General features: G+C 41.3%; 1 protein-coding gene across 1 annotated transcript in view; it reads left to right on the forward strand.

The window, feature by feature from the left end:
- FOXA3 (forkhead box A3) overlaps positions 1–6,034 on the forward strand; it is a 136,053-nt gene extending 130,019 nt beyond the window's left edge. The window contains exon 2 of the mRNA XM_085625598.1: positions 647–6,034. Coding sequence (XP_085481724.1) covers positions 647–1,831 — 1,185 coding nt within the window. The 3' untranslated portion in view covers positions 1,832–6,034. The remainder of the gene's footprint in view (positions 1–646) is intronic.
- The last annotated feature ends 13,385 nt before the right edge of the window (positions 6,035–19,419 follow it).

Consider the following 19,419-nt stretch of genomic DNA (forward strand, 5'->3'; position numbering starts at 1 on the left):
ACGCATTTGCACAAGGGTGGAAGAGAATGTCCCTAAGTTACAGCTGTCAGCAACACAGTTGACACAGCAGAGTATAAAACATTAAGTTGGAGTTAAGAAGGCTCCAAGAGTGGCCAGAGGGGTAGCCTTTGATCACAGCAGTGGAGTGCAAGTCAAGCATATGAGGTAAAAATAACCGTCTCTTAATATATGATCCACACATGAATATTGGAAGCCAGGAAGCACGAGAGCACCTTTAAGTTATCCTCATTAATGACATATTCAGCGTGGCAAGACAGCAGCATTCATAAAGCCAGGCCTAAATATAGTATGGCTCCCTTACCTACTTCTCTGCTTTTTGCTGGTCAACTCTTCTTTTATGTCTTTAAATGCCAATTAATTTAATGCCATTGAAATTTCAGCATTCAAGTTTGTAACTTGTTTGAAGTGTTCCAGTTAAAACACAAGCTCCACAAACTAAATATGTGACCCTTGGACAGTTTTTTAATGACATTTGTAGTGTCTGTGCATTTCCTCAGTATTTGACTCCAAGTTGCGCAAAGCTAGGGGAAATAGTCATGTTTAAGAGGGGAATTAAGTAAAGTAAATTAAAATGTGAAATTCTGAGTGGTTTCTAACCTCCCCACCTTTGTTTCTTTTCTTGCAGATGTATCCCACAGTGAGCACCATGGCGTCAGGCCTTGGATCCATGAACACCATTAACTCTTACATGACGCTAAATTCAGTAGGCTCTTCTGGCTCCATGAACATGGCCTACCCTGCCAGCAGCTTGAACAGCTCCCCTTTGTCAGCACTGGGGGGCCCTGCAAACCCAATGGGACTCTCCTCAGTGACAGGTCAAGTAAGTCCAACGTTGACCTCGCTGGGAGGACAGGGCCCTTCCATCAGCTCTTTGTCCCCTTACCAGAGTATGAGCCAGCCCATGCCACCCCTGTGTTACTCGTCTTCCAGCATGAGTAGGCCCAAAGAAATCAACAAGCCCTACCGACGCACCCTTACTCACGCCAAGCCTCCATATTCCTACATCTCTCTCATCACCATGGCGATCCAGCAGGCCCCCAGCAAGATGTTAACTCTAAATGAGATCTACCAGTGGATCATGGAACTTTTCCCTTACTATCGTGAAAATCAGCAACGCTGGCAAAACTCCATCCGCCACTCACTGTCCTTCAATGATTGCTTTGTGAAGGTGGCAAGGTCCCCAGACAAACCCGGCAAAGGATCCTACTGGGCTCTTCATCCAAACTCTGGCAACATGTTTGAGAATGGGTGCTACCTACGGAGACAAAAGCGCTTTAAAATTGAAGACAAATCCAAGAAGCAGTCATCTAAGACATCTTCTTCGCAAGAATCTTCTGCTAAGCACTCAGAGAGCCACATCCAAGGTCAGAGTCCCAACGCTGGCTCAGAAGGTCCTGAATCTGGTCACTCTGATGCCTCACATGGTTCCGAAGAGCAGAGGACCATGGTCCAAATGGACTGCCCTGGTGCCCAGAGATCATCTCCAGTCTCTCAGACCTCTCCAGTCCCTATTTCCCAATCAATGACCAGTCATTACTTCCCTGCTTCAATTACTAATCTGGACCTTCCTCATGAGCTCAAAATGGACCCTCAGTACAACTTTAATCACCCATTTTCCATCACCAACCTGATGTCCTCAGAGCAGGGTCATAAGATTGACCTTAAATCTTATGAGCAGGCCATGGCCTACAACAGCTACAACTCCTCACCAGTTGAAAGCAAACACAACTATGAGTCATCCACATCACTCAGTGAAACTGGCTCATACTACCAGAGCCTGTATAGCCGATCCCTACTCAATGCCTCGTAATGGACACAGCAAGATGGCCATACAAACATGGATGCCATTCAGGTTCCATAAACGGACATAGAGAAAATGTTAAGAAAATAAGTCAAGAATGTAAACTAAAGGACCAAAATGAAAGAATTCATTAATAGTGAATTGCTGTATTTTATTTTTGTTTGTCTGTAAATTTGTAGGTGTTCTGAATTGTTACTACAACTTGTAAAGAATTATTTTAACTGTTGTTTTGACAAAGTGGAATGTGAGTGCTGTAACTGAGAGGGAGGTGGCAAAGGAGATGCCACAATGAAAGGAATATGGTCTATGCTGCTGAACTATAAAGACATGTGCCATGAGAAAATACAGTTGGGATAACTGTAAATAATGATGAAGACCATAATGCTGTGACAAGTCACTGATCTCTGGAAGATAACTGTACTCAATTGTTTTGCTTGCACTCGGGGAGATATCTCTTTAGTGTAAGATGCCTTTCAGCATGTGGTGCTGCCTCTCTTTTGACTGTATGGAATGTCTCATGAACCTGCAAAGCTACTGTTCAGGCAGCAATTCTACGAGGTGGGAGATATCTCTTGACTGATGGACAAAGTTTAAATTGGATGCAGTATCTCTGTGGTCATGGAGGAATCTTTCTCACCTTTTATGTGTGTCCTTTGCAACTTCTCTCAATTCTGGAGAATGCCCCATGATTGGGAGGGAAGATAGTTATAGATTTAAAGATACCATCTCTTGACTTTCCAAATAAATCTCCCTGGATTCTGAAAAGGTACCTCTTAAAACTCATAGGTGAAATGTCTCTCTCGCCTTGTAGGTGACATTTCTTGATCATTGGTGAGGTTCTAAAAGATATGAGAAATATCTTCTCAATCACAGAAAAATCTCTCAATAACACACAACCGGCCCTGAGCTATTAAAGAAGTCTCATAGTCTTTAGAAATATGAATTCAATTATGCCTTTTATTATGACTTTTTGATCAAACTAGATGTTCTTCTATGTTGGGAAAATGAATATGGTAATAAGCTTGTGCCTCACTTAAGGGTCAAGAAATGGAATCCAGCAATTCAGAAACAGAGGGAAAGAAATGTACTGGGTGAACACCATTAGGAAAAACACATTACTGTCAGAGTCCACCAAATGTGCAAACATAACAAAAGAAATAGGTCATAGAAAAGTGCTAATCTCAGGTCATATGTCAAATGTTAGATGCATTTGTGACCCACAGCGTCGTAAGAATGTTTTCTCTTCTAGCTGAACTCTAAAAACAAACAAACAAGGAAATACTTTTCATTGAAATACTGCATAGATGATGTATTCTAGTGTGCATGTCCACTTTTGGTCCACTACGGTCTGATCCATGGCAGATTTTCAGAATAAAGTTAAGTGTAATGAATTTAAATAGCAATCATGTACCCTAAAAAAAAATGTCTTGGCTCCTGATCTTATGAACACAAGATGGGCACCAATCTTCTAATAGTCTGAAAATGTATCAACATTGTCACCTGCGTATAGTGTTACCAATATGTTGATCTAAACAATAGAACTGCTTGGCTTCCAATAGCATGCCAGTTCAAAGATTCTTAGCTATTTATGATTAAATAATACCCTTTGCATAAGAATGGTGAAACATAAGTCACTAGTATAAAGTTCTAAGAAACGAAACCAAAGCAAAATGTATTAAAACATTGCAAATATGTGTTGTCTTTTAAGAGAGCAGACGAGATACTTATTGGCATAACCACATTTGATCCCGCATGAAACAAAGATTCGGAGTTACTAATGGAGAATAAGGAATCCCAAACACTTGCAAAAAACTGAATTGCTAAACATCAAAAGGTTTAGTAAAAACAGATCACCGGAGAGAAATTATTGTATAGTCTACACATTATTTGGACAAACATTAGGCATTAGTCTAGAATAAAGGTTAACAAGTAAACCTGGAGGATTTCACGTGAGGAGATACTGGGCTGTTGTTGTTGCAATCATGTTTTACCATGTGTCTCATCTATAGCAAAATCATGAGACACATTTAATCATGACAAAGTAAGACATGCAAGAAAAATTCAAAACGAGGCTGGTAAGCAGATCTAGATGGCTAGATCACATTGGTTCTCTAGAAGCTTGAAAATCTGGAAGCACACAGTACCCTGTCTTTCTCTCTCTGAAACAAAACAGTTGTGGGGAGAGGAATAACAACACCACAAATGAAATGGCACCCACTTGATAATCTGGTTTGGTAACACAATGACTCACTGATAGGGACCAGGATATCATTCCCTATAATCTAAACATTGCTTTTCTTACCATTCTGAAATTTTGTAATCTTACCCAAATATTTAGGGAGCTGATTAGCTACTGAAAACATAGTGCCAGGGAATCCACTGCAAAGGTAAGATTAACAGTGGGTGATGAAAAAGTATAAAGGGACAATAGAGTAGAATGGAAAGACAGTAGTCACCATTGAAGAACAGAAAGAGCCCATCCAAAAGAACATAGCATCCACTTAAATATGCAATCCGTTTGCTAAATAGACAAAAGCCAGGTTAGCAGGGGTCCCTCGTTACTTCGACAAGCATTAAGAGGATCAGTGGGGAAAATACGGAATGACCAATGGAACAGACTTCCAATTCCTTGCAATTCACGGAGTGAAAAGGTAGCTTCTGAATAGCTCATGTATACAATAGGATACAGTGATCAGAGAGACAAATTTCCTTAATGAAGGATTCATCTAATCAGCATTTTAGAGGCTTAAAAGAGAAATGTGACTTGCACTAACATAGTTGGTCTCTTGCACCAGTCACCAGCAGTTGGTTTGCAGATCACTGATTGGGTACATAAAGTATTTGATCATATTGCATTAGATCTCCTAAACCTCCCTTATTCAACCTTCATCTACACACCAAAGCACCAACAGATCCTTTCTGAAACAAACAATCAAAAATCATGATTCACTACTGCCCCGAAGAGCGACTGTGCCACCAACAGCCGTAAAAAGGCTTTTATTAAGGTATGAGGTGACTAGCAGGGCTCGTGAAACTATGTTTGTGTCCAATGGGGGGTAGGCAGAGAAAACATGACTACGCGTAGGACTTACGACGAAAATGCCCTGAATGTAATTTATATTGTACAAATCATTATGTTTATTTAAGTTCCGGTGCTATTATTAGCTGATGTAAATGTCTGTCCTGTATATAGAAGAGATGCTTGCTGATTGTCCAAAATGCTTTTCACAACACACAGGAAAGAGAAAATTGCAATTGAGAGTGTGTTCAAATAAATCCATTCTCGCCTGGAAGTTATAATTCATAGTTTTGAGAGGGCAGAAAGGCCATCAGTCTTTAGAAGAGCTACAAAGAGAACGTGACGTCTGGTGATAAACAGGGGCTGAGAGCTTGTATCAGGCACACCTATGTTCTTCAACATGACCAGTTGTACTCTGAGATCACAGAATCTCTTAAATGATACCTTGCTAGGTCTCTCTCTTTCCCTCTGATCAGTAAGGGTTTGACGAAGCAATGCAGCTCGCGAATCAAAGACCTGTTCCAACCTAACCATTCGCTTGAATAACCCTCAAGCGCTCATACAATTTCGGTGTTATGTATGCGAAGCTACGTTTCCACTATAATGCAAACGCTGACATGGAGCCATTAAAATGTTATCAACAGCCAACCAAATTGTAATGGAACAGATCAACATAACAGTGCTCTGGCCATACTTCCTCACTTCTCAGGTCTTTGTAGATAGTTGCCTTTGAGTCATTGTTACCTACAATATTAACGTGAAGGTCCCTGCGTTTTTCTGTGTCTTCATACGTTGGTGCTGCTCTTCTAGGTCACTGGGCAGGGAGAGTTCCCCATTTCCCCTGTAGGGTTTGATTTGGCCATAGGTCAAGGCGACTGATGTTGTTGGTGTTGGGTGGGGGTGAAGCGTGGTTAGGAATGCTCACATTTTCCCTCAGATGTTACTATTTTAGAGTTGGGTCATTGCTTTCATACAGAAGCTGACTTTGACAGCTCATTTTTTTAAATGATGGCGGGGGGGGGCGAGCTGTAATTGTGTTTTAGAAATGTTTGGGGTGGGAGGAGCTTTCTATTTAAATATTGCTTTGGAGATGGGATAATAGAGTTTGTTTAATATATCTGTCTTTTAAAAAAATGTTATATTTCATTTCCGTGTTGTTTCATTTTTTGTTATTAAAGAGAATCAAAACTGGAGCGCATGTGTTCGAAGCAGATTTCTTTTGGGGCTCCTGTTGCACATTGTACGGAAATGGACCCGAGCGCGAAGCTGCAAACGTGCGTGTGAAACTGATTAATCACGTTTTCCAATCAGGACTGAGCACCTTTTCACACCCTATGGTGCAAGTGCCGCAGTTGGCATCAGTGAGGCTCAAAAGAAGAAGGAGCTTGTCCTGATGTATAAGGCACGGAGGTAAATACATGCAAATCGGGTTGTTTATTCTCGTGTCCTCAGTCTTTAGACTTCTCCAAGGGGAAACATCGTTTACAACGCGGGGATTACATCGCGATACCATTACATCGCGGTTTTTACAACGCAAGTCGTTACAACGACTTGCGCTAGATGGCGCTCTAGGACAAGGAATAGTATAATTTACTATCCAACACCTTCCCTACTGTATGTAGAGTGGAGTTGGAATAGTAAATTATACTACTCCTAAGTCCAGCGCCCTCGAACGCAAGTCGTTGTAACGACTTGCGTTGTAAAAACCGCAATGTAATGGCTTTGCGATGTAATCCCCGCGTTGTAACGTCATACATTCTTCTCCAAGTTGGCAACAGTTCCCTCGAAAACCTCTACTTGACTGTAGGCAAAAAAACAGTTTTTGTACTCAGTTCCGCACATACCTACTGCAGGGCATGCTCCCAACTCGACCTTATATCAATCTCACAGTTTTCAGCTATAAACACTAGCTTTAGTGTTTAATCCTTTATTTTGTTTGTTATTTGTTTGTGGTATTCAATTATAGAGGGAAAGTCTAGCTTCATGCAGCAGGCAAGTGTTATACACAGAAATGGTGTTGTGCCCTTTGTTGCTGGCGGTGGGTGGCGACACCCGGTTTTGGGGTCTGCTGCTTATTTTTTCATGAGCAGACTTTGACCCAGAGCCAAAGAGAGAAAATCACAAAAGGGAGAAAGGAGGAGAAGGAAAAATACAACAAATAGTGGCTACGGAAGAAAGCCGTGATGTAAAATAACCTTCAAGAGTGAGTTAAGGAACAGGAATTGTAGGAGGGGAGACGCAAGAGGCATGCAGTCGCGTAGGAAGGGGGGTGCGGTGGGTGCAGGCCACCCCAGGTGTCATCACTGAGGGGGGGGGGTGACAAAATGGCAAATATACGTGTTCTAAACACATATTTATGCCATTTTGTCAAGCCGGAGGTGACAAGAAATTTTCCTCACCGGGTACCAACTGACCTTGCCAAGCCACTGGAGGCATGAGGTTGATGTAAGTCTAGGTAGTCTTAGAATTCAACAACCACAGCCGCTGTGAGTAGGTGGACTCCTAAGAAAACAATAGGACCATGCAATTATTTTTTCCTAAATTAAAAACTGCGATTTATTAATTATATTCACAAAAGGTGTTGGTGGACGATGGGACATGAGATCCAGGGAGAGCAGCTATCCTTTCGGGTACGTTGTGCATCATCAGAATATCGTTGGACACAGATTCCCATGTCAGCGTCATTTGGAATGAGAGGACCATTGGAGTATTTTATGATCAAGGCCTGTGCATTGCCCAGACCATGAATGGTTGTCTTTTCCATGCTGCAGTGGAACCTGAATCGATAGCAGTGGGGTAGTGGGAGATTGTGATCAACTGTCTGTGAGAATATAGTGCTGTTCATAAAGAATGACATTACATGATAGCCTAATTGGTGAAGTGGTAAACCAGAGGGATATTAGAATGTGGGGAATATAATGTAGTCTGATCAATATTGTGGAGTAAATCCAAGATTTCTGTGATCAACAATGTCTAAAAGTTGTTGAAGTAATGACGTTGAATAGAGTGAAGCTTACTGTTTTCTTGGAGGGATGTGTACATGTTATTGAATGTGATGGGTATAGGGTTGTCTTAAATGAAGAGGTGAACGGTAATTGATCATGAAACGCTTGCGCATGCATGCACGGATGAAACAGCATGAATGAAACAGCATGACATGAATCAGTCCTGTGGTGCTGAGTTTATCTGGAATGCGTAGAATAGGGAATTTGACAGTTTTTCCGTCCCAGGCCCTAACTGAAATGGACAGGACTAGCCACAAATGTCATCTGTGCCTTTCGAAGTGGCCATGAATTGAAAGAGATCATTGCACATGAACAATGATTGAGTGACCAATGGAGGCTATGTATGTTCTAAAGATGGCAACCAGCCAATCAGTATGCTCTCAGACAGGAAGTTACGCCCTTTCTGAATCCATTAATATGTCTTTCGTCTTACTTTCCATGAAGAGTGAGACAGGCTGCTTTATATGAGGGGCTGGCTCCAGAGCTAAATGCAGTGGGATATTGAGGTTATGCTTCATGCACTGAATTGTGAGTTTCTTCTTGGTAACAAGACTGGTGAAAACCTCATGGGGCAACTACATAGTTTAAAGGTGAACCATGTATCATCTCAGGCAGATTTTTCTTGGGCCTCGAGTGAGCCTTTCATCAAGCATTTTTCCTGGACTGGGATGGTTTGACGTTATGTTGTAGGTCTTTTCGAAAGAGGGGACGTTGGAATATGTAGTAGAGACTGGGTGATACAGAAAAACCTAAGGAATTAAGGGGCATATTTACTAGGGAGTGGCGGAGCATGACGTTAGCCACCTTGGCCTAAATCCGTGCTCCGCCACTTTCAAAACGCAGGGCTGCACCGTATTTATAAGAATACGGTGCAGCCCTGCATTTCCCACTGAGCTGGTGCTAATTTTAGCTGCCTAGTGCCAACTCAGACACACTTGCACCATGTTGCAAGGGTTCCTTCGTTGTAGGGAAAGTTTGTTTATGTGCAGGAAGGTTCCCGTTCCTGCACATAAAGAAGCTGAAATGGCATTTAGAAACGTCTATGTGTGCTGCTTAATGCAGCACACATGGAAGTTGAAAAACATCTTTTTTTTTAGATTGATTGTTTATGTGCAGGAAGGGTCACCTTCCTGCACATAAACAATCAAATGCCTTTTTCTGTTTCTATGTGTGCTGCACAACGCAGCACACATAGAAACAGCAAAAATGAGGAGAAATTAATTTTTTTTCCTCGTTGCGCCATGTTAAGACCAGGTTTTCATGGTGTCTATTTTGGTGCTGACCCATATTTACGTTGCCCTTGTAAATATGGGGCAGCGTCGAAATCAATGGGTGTTGCAGTGGAACGCCCACCACAACACCCATTGCCCACCCCCTTTCATGCTAATTATAGCATGAAAAGGGGCCTTATTAACGAGGCAGCGTTAAGCCACGTAAAAGGGCTTAACTCTGCCTTGTAAATAAGGAAAAGCCCATATCGCCTCCGGAACATCACTAAAAGTGACGCTCCTGTGGTGATAGGAGCTTGTAAATATGCCTCTAAATTACAAAGATGTTAAACAGATAACTGCACTGTGATCTTTTAAAGTACTCTCTGCTTTTTTCCTGCTCACTGGAGCATTTCTTCAAGCTGAATACATTTAGTGGCAGACTGCAATGGCGCTAACAAATTCTTTCATTCACATGTGAATTTAAAAAAGTCAAATAATGGAGATGAATTCACATGGATTTCACCTGAAACACCTTTCAACTTGAAAGAAGCACCCACAATCCCCCTTTCTAGGTCTTACCTACACACACAGACAGATTTAGCTATCTGCTCTTGGATTCTGCTGTGTGTAGTACCAATCCATACAGTGGGTTTTGGGTCAGTCTTTTGCAAATCATTGGTTGGCTTTGTTGTCAATCTTATTTGATTGGTTCATATTCAACGGCTTTCCTTCTTATTTTTGTGTTTGTCCCCCCAGTAGCATAGCTTCTTTATTATCCTTTTGAATAGTTGGCTTGAACTCTTCCTTTGCTTACATTTAACAACTTCTTTCTTTTTTTTCATCACTCAATGGGAGTGCGTGTGTTTTCTTGCTCCCTCCTCCTCCGCAATGTGTAGTGCTTCCCCTTTCGATCACCACTCCCTCTGCTCTCCATGTGGTTCATTCATTGCTTTACACTGCCCTCCCCATACTACTAAGCTTTTTATTACCCCCTCCTTATACAAACTCCAGTATACAATAGACCTAGCAGCAAATTATTAAAAGAAGCGCATAAACAATATTTGATATGTTCTAAAGTGCTTCTCAAAATTATAATGAATACGTAGAACTCTGGTTTGGAATAGTAGACCGAAGGATTATGATCACATAATTCATATTCAGCTTTATCTAGCACTTTTTATTATCCATACTCTTCCGCCAGCCTATTTTGTTAGTAGATCAATTCCCAATTCTTCCATATTCAATTTAGCTTAACTATGGAGCCCACCCTTTTCGCATACAGAACTTCTCGAGTGTGTACTCTTTGCATTTTCAAGAGCCTTTGGGAAACTGTAGGGCTGGTCTCCGAGTTCCAATTGGCTAAAATCAATGACCTTGCTACTAAGGTGGTGATACAGATAAATTGAAGCTGTCCGATAGTTAGTTCATCAACTATCTCTGTCATTTTAAATAGAGTGGCAGAAGCTTCTGGGCGAAGATTAACTTGCAGTTTTAAACTAATTTCAGATAAAGATGTCTTGCCATCATTTAATGAAATGGGTGCATGTAAAGGCTGTATGAAGCCAGTCCTTTAACATACGATTCAAATATAAATTGGCTTCCTGTGAGCCCCTAGTGGAGTTGCTAACTAAACAATGAAGCAGTGATTCTTGATAGAATACCTTTAAAATTAGGAAGGGCTAGGTCACCTTCATCCACATCTAGCTGCAGAGCTTGGATTTCAAGTCCCGGATTTTCCCCTGCCAAATGAAGGGTCTAATTTCCATATTAATAACATTAAAAAAGAACTGAGAAATCTTAATCTCAATATTTTAGACTAAAAATTAAAATAGTGGGAGGATACTCATTTTAATAAGTGTCACTCACCCCATAATTGATTTAGAAATGTTTTGCCGCTGTTTTAGAAGATGATGCCTTTTGTTTAACGTTGTAGTAACATTTATTGCAAACAAGTCTTCTAGTTTAACGGTTACAAAGATCTCCAAATATCTTACTACTAAAGTTGGTGAGTAATGAGCCTGCGAAGAGGCCGGTAATATTTCTGAAGTGAAGTTAAAAAGTAACGCCTCTGACTTTGAGTGGTTGATTTTTAACACCCTATTGCCGTATATTCACCTATTTTGGAGAAGGCGCAAAATATATTAAGCTTGTCTGCTGTCAAAGTGAGAGCCATCTCATCAGCGAAGAGTTTAGGTTTAGCTGACGCTGAGACTGTGGTTTGAATAGCACCATCTTGCCAAATAGCACAGGCCAAGGGCTCAATAAATAAAACAATAAAATAAAATAGGGGACAGCCTTGGCGCGTCCCTCGACTAATTCAGATAGATCCTGCCGTGGTTCGGTTGATAATTCAGTTCAGTTCCAAATCTTTATTTGGATTTTAAAAATCCATAAACACATCAAGCGTATCACAAATCAAAATTTCATTGCGCCTTTAGATTTCAATTGAGAAGAAAAAGAAGGGGTTATAGCTATCCTCGAGTACATAGTTAAAAATAAGGCTAATATTTGCACTGCACTGTCACCCTCCTACTTACAAAATAAAAATCATACACAAAGTATTTTTAAAAGCACTAGGTTACTTCATCTCAAAGCACTAGCTTAAAAACTATTATATACACATAGATTATTAACTACATAAAACCTGTACATATCTCTTTCTAAGTGTTACGCACGCCCTCCAAAAACTTGGAACTGACCAACAAAAATCTTTGCTTTCCATGCATTGTAAGTAATGTAGTCCTTCCAGGTGAAGTCTAATGTTCGACTTCCATAAAATAAGTATTAAGAACCGGTGCCTTGGGGCCTCAAATGAAGAGCAGAACAGGGTCAAGTAACATGTATTTTGTGTGGATAGATGGTCATACACACACAAAGGTAAATTGTATGGCCAACTGTTTTGAATGGGAAAGGCTACCAACATATGAAACATACAAAATCTAAAAAGGGAAGGATATTGTCTGTAAACAGGATTAGTTACCAAAATTAAATAGGGCTCAGTCTCATTTGATGTCACTAAAGGTGCATATCTCACCAAGGCTGGCATGCTTTTCATCTCCTTTAACGTGGTGGGTCTTCGCTCAAAGATATGCAATCCCGAATAGTTGTCTTTTATAGATCCCTTTGCTGTAATTTGTTGTCAAGATGCTTGGGTTTTCAACAATGTGTTAATGGATGGGTTGAGATATTTTTGTTCTCCAGCAGTCCCAACTACTGCGGGTAGTGGTAAGGGAGGCCTGACTGGCCTTGTCTCCACTAGTTTCATTAATCTATCTGTTACACAGCTAACTTCAAGCCCTTACTATCAGATTTTGAAGCTTTCCATTAGCACAGAGTTCAATATCCTCCTAGTAAATCTTTACTACAATTTGTATTCCTCACAACCCGTGAATATTGTTGAGGACCTGTTATCTGACGCCTAATAAGTAGCGAGGGCAACGGTCTTCCCATACTATGGTCAGGTGATTTCAATATCAATAAATGTACCTTTGGCGGGAGTCAGGTGTGTGGGATAGTAGACGGACAGGATGTTGAGGTGGCTCACTTTCATCCTTCCCCCTACGGAGAAGCATGGACAAAGATAATACTGATGAACAATCTGTATTTTGCGTTTGAGACCTGTGGGGATTCCAAAGCACACACTCCAACTTATTTGGGACGGGGAGTGCTATTGATCATATTCTAGTCTCAGCCACCATGACTACTTTTTTAAGCAAATGTGAGATTTTGCCCTCCCCTTTTAGGGATAAGCGACCAATTTGTCTAATTCTTTCCTTTCCATCCACACTCCCCACGCCTGCTTGACAGATCGCACCCTTAACTTTTTCCTAAAACCAAGGGGTACGTAGAAAATGGAAAAAGATAGACCCCTCCATAATTCACTCCAAACTGGTTTTGACTAGGCTTGATGAGTTTATGTATTGCCTAACCGAAAATGTTGCGTTAAAAAAACAATGGTTCGGGTGTGGCCAAAATGTCCAATAATAAAGTGATCCTAAGAAGAGAACTTATGATTAGAGAGTTGAAGATTAATTACTTTAAAGGAGCAAAAAAATTAATAATGTACATAGGGACATAAGTCAGTTCACGTGAAACATTTATTTCCACAACAATAGAATTCAGGTGATCACACAATAAGTGAAAGAGGCGTGACGTGCAGAGTGATGGTGAAGTTTAAAATAACGGCATCGCATTGACAACAATAGTGTAAAACTCCTCAAGCAACTTTATAGGATAGGAAGAGTTTTGTTGTAAAGGGTCAACGGCGTTTCGATCTCAACTGTTCGAGATCATCATCAGGACATATAACGGGTGAGCAAGCTGAATTGATGCAATTATTCGTAGCGCAAGGAAGAGCAATTGAGGGCTTCAGAAAACAGCTGAGTGTAGACGAGTTCACCTAGATTACTTCGCTGAAGGTACGAGCGTGAGAATATCACGTGTGAGTAAACTTGAAGGGCAGGGTCAGCTGTATAAGTTGCGCTTAACGATTTGCTGCCAATATGTTTAGTTAAAGTCAATCCCAGTTCATATTTGGAAAGTCTTGGGAGAGGAGCTCAGCGCGTCATGCTGCTTGGGCTGTCCGCGTTTACTCTTCCTATTCTATAAAGTTGCTTGAGGAGTTTTACACTATTGTTGTCAATGCGATGCCGTTATTTTAAACTTCACCATGACTCTGCACATCACGCCTCTTTCACTTATTGTGTGAGCACCTGAATTCTATTGTTGTGGAAATAAATGTTTCACATGAACTGACTTATGTCCCTATGTACATTATTATTTTTTTTGCTCCTTTAAAGTAATTAATCTTCAACTCTCTAATCATAAGTGCTCTCATTAGGATCACTTTATTATTGGACCTTTTGGCCACACCCGAACCATTGTTTTTTTACCGCATATTTCACCCCAGGTTCACGTATTGGGGTACCCTTGTTTTTCTTATAACCGAAAATGTTGACATTGGGGTAATTTGGGATAATTTTGAGAAAATCTGTACTTTCATTGCAAGGTTGTTAACCGTGGGAAAACAAACCATTGAAGATCTGCCCAGTGAACTCTTGGTTTAATAAAGACTGCACTAAGGCCCTCAAACTCCTGAAAGAAATAACTAACAAAGTGCCCCGTGATTCTGTGTAAGTCAGAGAAGCAAGAAGGAATTATACTGTTATGCTCAAAAAATGAAAAAAAGAGATAAGAACCCAGGCATGGGAAGATCTAGAACGCGCTGTCCCTGCTAAAGATAACAAGGCTTTTTGGTAGGCCTGGGCGAAGCACTACGCTACGCTCGCGTAGTTTGCGAAGTTCGCGCTACTTCGCGCTACGCTAACTGCACGTAGCACAGTGCGAACACGCGTAGCGTAGTGTTGCGTAGTGCTGCGGTCATTTTTTGCTTGCTCGCGGTCCTCAACGTCAAGTTGGCGACCGCGAGCAAGCAAAATGACATCCTGGCGAGACTTTTTCCTTGTTCGCGATCGCGAGCATGGAAAATAAACCTCCCGGCGAGATTCCCAACGCGAGAAGGTCAGGTTTCTCATTGCGAGGGGTCGCGTATGCTCGCGACCGCTCGCGATGAGAAACTACCAGTTCGCGTTGAGAAAGCTGAAGCTCGAGGAAACATCTACTCGAACAGCAGAAAACTACAGCTCGCACTGTGCAAGATGCCATTTTCAATGATTGCACAGTGCCGGTTGCTTGTCCGCACTGTGCAATCATTGAAAACAACATCTTGCACAGTGCGAACATGTTACTTCGCAGTTCGCGAAGTGCTACGCGTAGCTCGCGTAGTGCGAACTTCACTTTGCGTAGCTTCGCGAAGTGCTACTTCGCGAACTACGCCCACCCTTACTTTTTGGGAGATAGTAAATCATTCCTTTTTTACTGGTAAAAATCCCTCAGAAACTGACTGTCTTATTTTAGAGTAAGATTGTCTTCCCATTTTTTGAAAATATTTACTGCTGAGCCAGGGGAGGTGTCTCTTGTGGTTTCACAAGATACTATAATTAATTGTGAAGATTTAGTAACTCTTCGTAACTCAATCACAACTGGGGAAGTCGAAAAGCTATTGCCAGTGCAGCTTCAGGAAAAGTGTCAGGTCCAGATGGAGTTTCTGTTTATCTTTTTAAGTATAATCTTGATCTCTGGGCCCCTTTGTTAACAAATGTCTTTAGAGCTCTGCTCATTAGTGGACTGGTCGACTCCTGGAAGGAATAATTGATAATTCACATTTATAAGAAGTGTGATAAAAACGACCCAACAAACTATCATCCCATCTCTCTCCTCAATTCTACTGCAAAGACTTTTGGGAGAGTGATTTTGGGGAAACTGGAAGCCTGTGCACATGAGAGTGCCTTCTTCACAGAGGTCCAATATGGGTTTTCACCAGGCTTGGGCACCTCTTAACAAGCACTTGATCTGTCCCTTATATCAAATATGTATGTCAAGGCCAGGAGAGGTGCCATGCACAAGGCTTTCATTGATCTCTGATCGGCATTTTATTTAGTGGAAAGAGATAAACTGTGGGAGATTATGGGTCGTGCAGGGGCTGATCCCCCACTTATAATGGTTTTGAGAAAGTTATATCAAGACACTATCATGAGGGTTCACTTTACACAGGAGGGGGATTAGATGTCTCCGATTCCAGTTACTCGGGTGTCGACAAGGTTGTAGTTTGGCCCCCTTTTTAGTTCTGTTTTATATTAATGCCTTTGATGCATTTTTAAGGTACCTAACTAGAGATACTCCCAAAGTTGGCGTCCGGTCGATACCCGTACACCTTTATGCGGATGACGTGATCCTCTTAGGGCGCATCGCTAATGGATTGCAAATTTTACTGGATGGGTTCAATACCTTCATGGCTGATTTGAAGCTCAAATACAATCATAAAAAATCTTATATTCTGATTAGTGGCCACAGAAACACCAGCTCTCGGATGTTCTTTGTTGGAGGAACACCAATAATCAAAATTTCAACATTTAGCTCTCTAGGGATTTTATTTTCAGCTAACCAGACCTGGGGTAGGCTGGTAAATCAGAGGTCTCAACTTACTGAAGCAGCTTGTGAGGCACTTGATAGATCTGCAAAAAAATGGGTCACAAACCCCCAAAAGAAATAATGATGTTATATACAAGTAAGTGTCTGTCAGAAGCCACGTATGGAACTGGAGTATGGGGGTATATCCCGGTTTCGTCTTCATCTTTGCAGGCAGTAGAGAATACATTTCTGTCTAAACTTTTAGGACACCCTAGATCCACTACAAGCCTGATCACACAAAATGAAATTGGATTAGGTTTCCTGGAAGATTTGGTGAGGCTAGCTCCTATCATGCTATGGGCCAAAATATGGTTGTCTCCGGATTTTAAATTCATGCATGATATTGTAGAAGACTGTTTAAAACAAAGCATTGCTCAGGCCATTACCAAGGTTAAATTATGTGAAATTATACCTGCAAGAATTAGGGTTGGCACATCTATGGGCAAACACAGGAAACATTACCAGTCTTACCAAGGCACAGATTAAGTCGAAGTTCTTAGAACGCAAGGAAAAGCTAAGAATGGAGACAGCCAATGCCATGCAGACAGTCCAACAGTACATAGCCTTTTCCACGTGCTCGGACATGGAGCCCATTCTTTTGTGGATTAGAACTGCCGAATATAGATTTTATCTTTCACAGTTTCGTATGAATATGATTCAATATTTAGGGGCATTCCCAACCACTGGTTCATGATTCACCTCCTTGCCACCTTGTCATTGTAACGGGATTTCCTGCCAAACTACTTAGCACTTTATATTATTCTGCCCATTCTGCGTAGCCTATAGATCCCAATTTTTACGAACAATCCTTAAAGAGAAGTCTTTTACCTCGCATCTTGAAGGCATGACATTTTGCAGCGCTTAGAGTCCCCCGTGACCTGTTTCGCTGCTTTAAATTTTATAATTCAGGCTCTGGGACTGAGAAAAAGATACCAATCATGAATTTCAATTGGCATTGTAAGGTCTCATGATTTGTTTTGCTCTGATGTTTAATTGTATTTTTACTGTTGAAACACTTTTGTATTATAAATTTATACTGGTGATGTGAGATTTAATGACTTTAACTGATATTTAATAGCATGTTTTAAGTTTTTGTACGCCCGCCGCTGCATATAAATAGTCAACCAAATAAAGTTTTATTGATTCATTGACTTGCTACATCCAGCCACCTCACTCCTCCATTGCACCCCTACACGTATTCTCCCTTTATTTATAATTTATTTATTTATTATTTCTCTTGTTAGGTGTATCCCACTGCTGAGATTTTCTTACAGACTTCTCCTTTTCCTAAATGCTCTTTAAAAACTGTTTAACATGTATTTATTTATTGGTTCAAGATGATTGTCTGATATCTTGGATTGGTAATTTGTTTAAAAGAAAATAGCTGCCACATTGTGATAAAACTAGGGAATGTGTCCAGACAAATACACATGCATACGCTATCACTCTGCAGCTGCTGTAGAATCAGGAGGCATACATAGACCTGTGGGGTGACTCAGTCACTCATTTTGTTTAGCCGATATTGTTCAGCATTGGTAATAGCATTTTGTTTTCTGGCCGATGCTGAACAGCATTGGCAAAAAGCATTGGCAAAGCCAAAAGGCAAGAACTCTTGCCAACCTTTCTTTAACTGTGTTCCATCTGCAGCGCAAGGGCCATAACCCTCACCATGACAGCTCTAAATACCATGGTCTTCTTCCCTTGATCCTGTCGCTTTACGGCGAGGGTGCCTTGTCACCTATGGCATTTGTGCGTGTCTGTAGAAATAATGTTACCACTGTGTGGGTACACAGAAGTAGTTCTGAATTGGTGGAATGTCAGGGTGCCTTTCCACCTTCCATCTTCAGTGCCGACCCAAGTCTGTGGCGGTGGCCTATTGAAACATTGGAACAATATTGGCCATGGCAGTCTGAAGTCTCCCCTAGCTCTGTCTTGATACCTATGACAGGCGGTGATGTGAAGAAGCGATACAGCATGTGCACTAGACTAGACCTGGAAACATCCAGGCCTAAGTAGAGTCCAATGCAGATAAATAAGCAAGTAAAATGACTCATGTCCTTTGCTTCATCCATGTAAAATTGTGGATTCATCTCACAACCACAGATTAAATGATTTTCTTCAGTTTCTGGAAAGATGCTTAGGAAAACAGGCGGAGAAAACAGTCTGCCAAAGTTGTGTAGAAATCTGAGGCAACCTCCAGAACGACGGAAGAAAGAGAAAGTAAAATCCACCCTGCTGGTGTAATAGCCACTAGAAATCCATTCCACTTTCAGAGCAAAATAGAACCGGATTTCACTGTAGAAACGCTTTTCTATATACAAAGCTAGAAAAATATCCAGATCCTGTTTTTATGAGGAACGTTATGAACTGTACAGTGAAGCAACAAGAGCACAAATAGCAGCTCCCTGTAACCGAATTAACACTTCTGGAGTTTTTCTTACCATTCAATTGACAAATATCTTCTAAAAATGTAAAAGTAAGAAAAAACAATAATGGCATGTCCTAATACTGCAAACAGAGCAATTTATGTTCACAGAGTAGGACTCCTCTACCCATTTCATCTGTAAGTGTCATTGACCTGGAATGATCTGCAGGTAGAAGTAAGCCACAAGTTCATCAATCTTGGGAAAGTGGACAATTATCTAGTCGCCCTTTTCTCATTTACCTTGCCCTTTCCTCTAGAGTGGTTAAATTCTCACAAGTCTCCGCGACCCCTATCCAGAAAAAGAATGGCCAGTAATTCATGAAACTCTTGTAGCCTGACATGCCACAGCTCTCCTTGGTCTGCCTAAAGATAACAGGGTGGGCATCCTTTGCATAGCATTCACCCCGGTTACTTGATATGTATACACGTTAAAGGTATGTTTAGCACATATGGCCCTAATTCTCTTGGAAAATGGCAAGGATGTGTGAATATGCGATGGCAGGGGAACTAATCTGACTGCTCCATATCCAAGTTCAGTTTCTTTGCATACTACTTCTCCCTTCTTGAGAAAGCGGCCTGCAGCCACCTCACTTATGCAGCATAGTGCAGAGCCCGCATCAACCATAAAAGGCTGGGTGCATGCACTAAACTTTGGGAACCTTCTGTGGTCTGTTGGTGTGGTAATGATCAGGCGGCAGCAATCTTCTTTGCTTTCCTCACAAACCGAATAATTAAATTGGATGGAATAATGTCAAGAAGTCTCCTTCCCCATGGGTTTTATTACGCAGACCAGGAACTCTGATCTGCTGCGATATGAACCTCCCAGTTCCTTCTCAGGGTTCTAACAGAATGAGGCAGTGCCCTGTGATGGGGGCCCTGACACAACACTGACTCAGACCCTACCAGGA

Source organism: Triturus cristatus, chromosome 9, assembly GCF_964204655.1.
Source record: "Triturus cristatus chromosome 9, aTriCri1.1, whole genome shotgun sequence".
Taxonomy (NCBI): domain Eukaryota; kingdom Metazoa; phylum Chordata; class Amphibia; order Caudata; family Salamandridae; genus Triturus; species Triturus cristatus.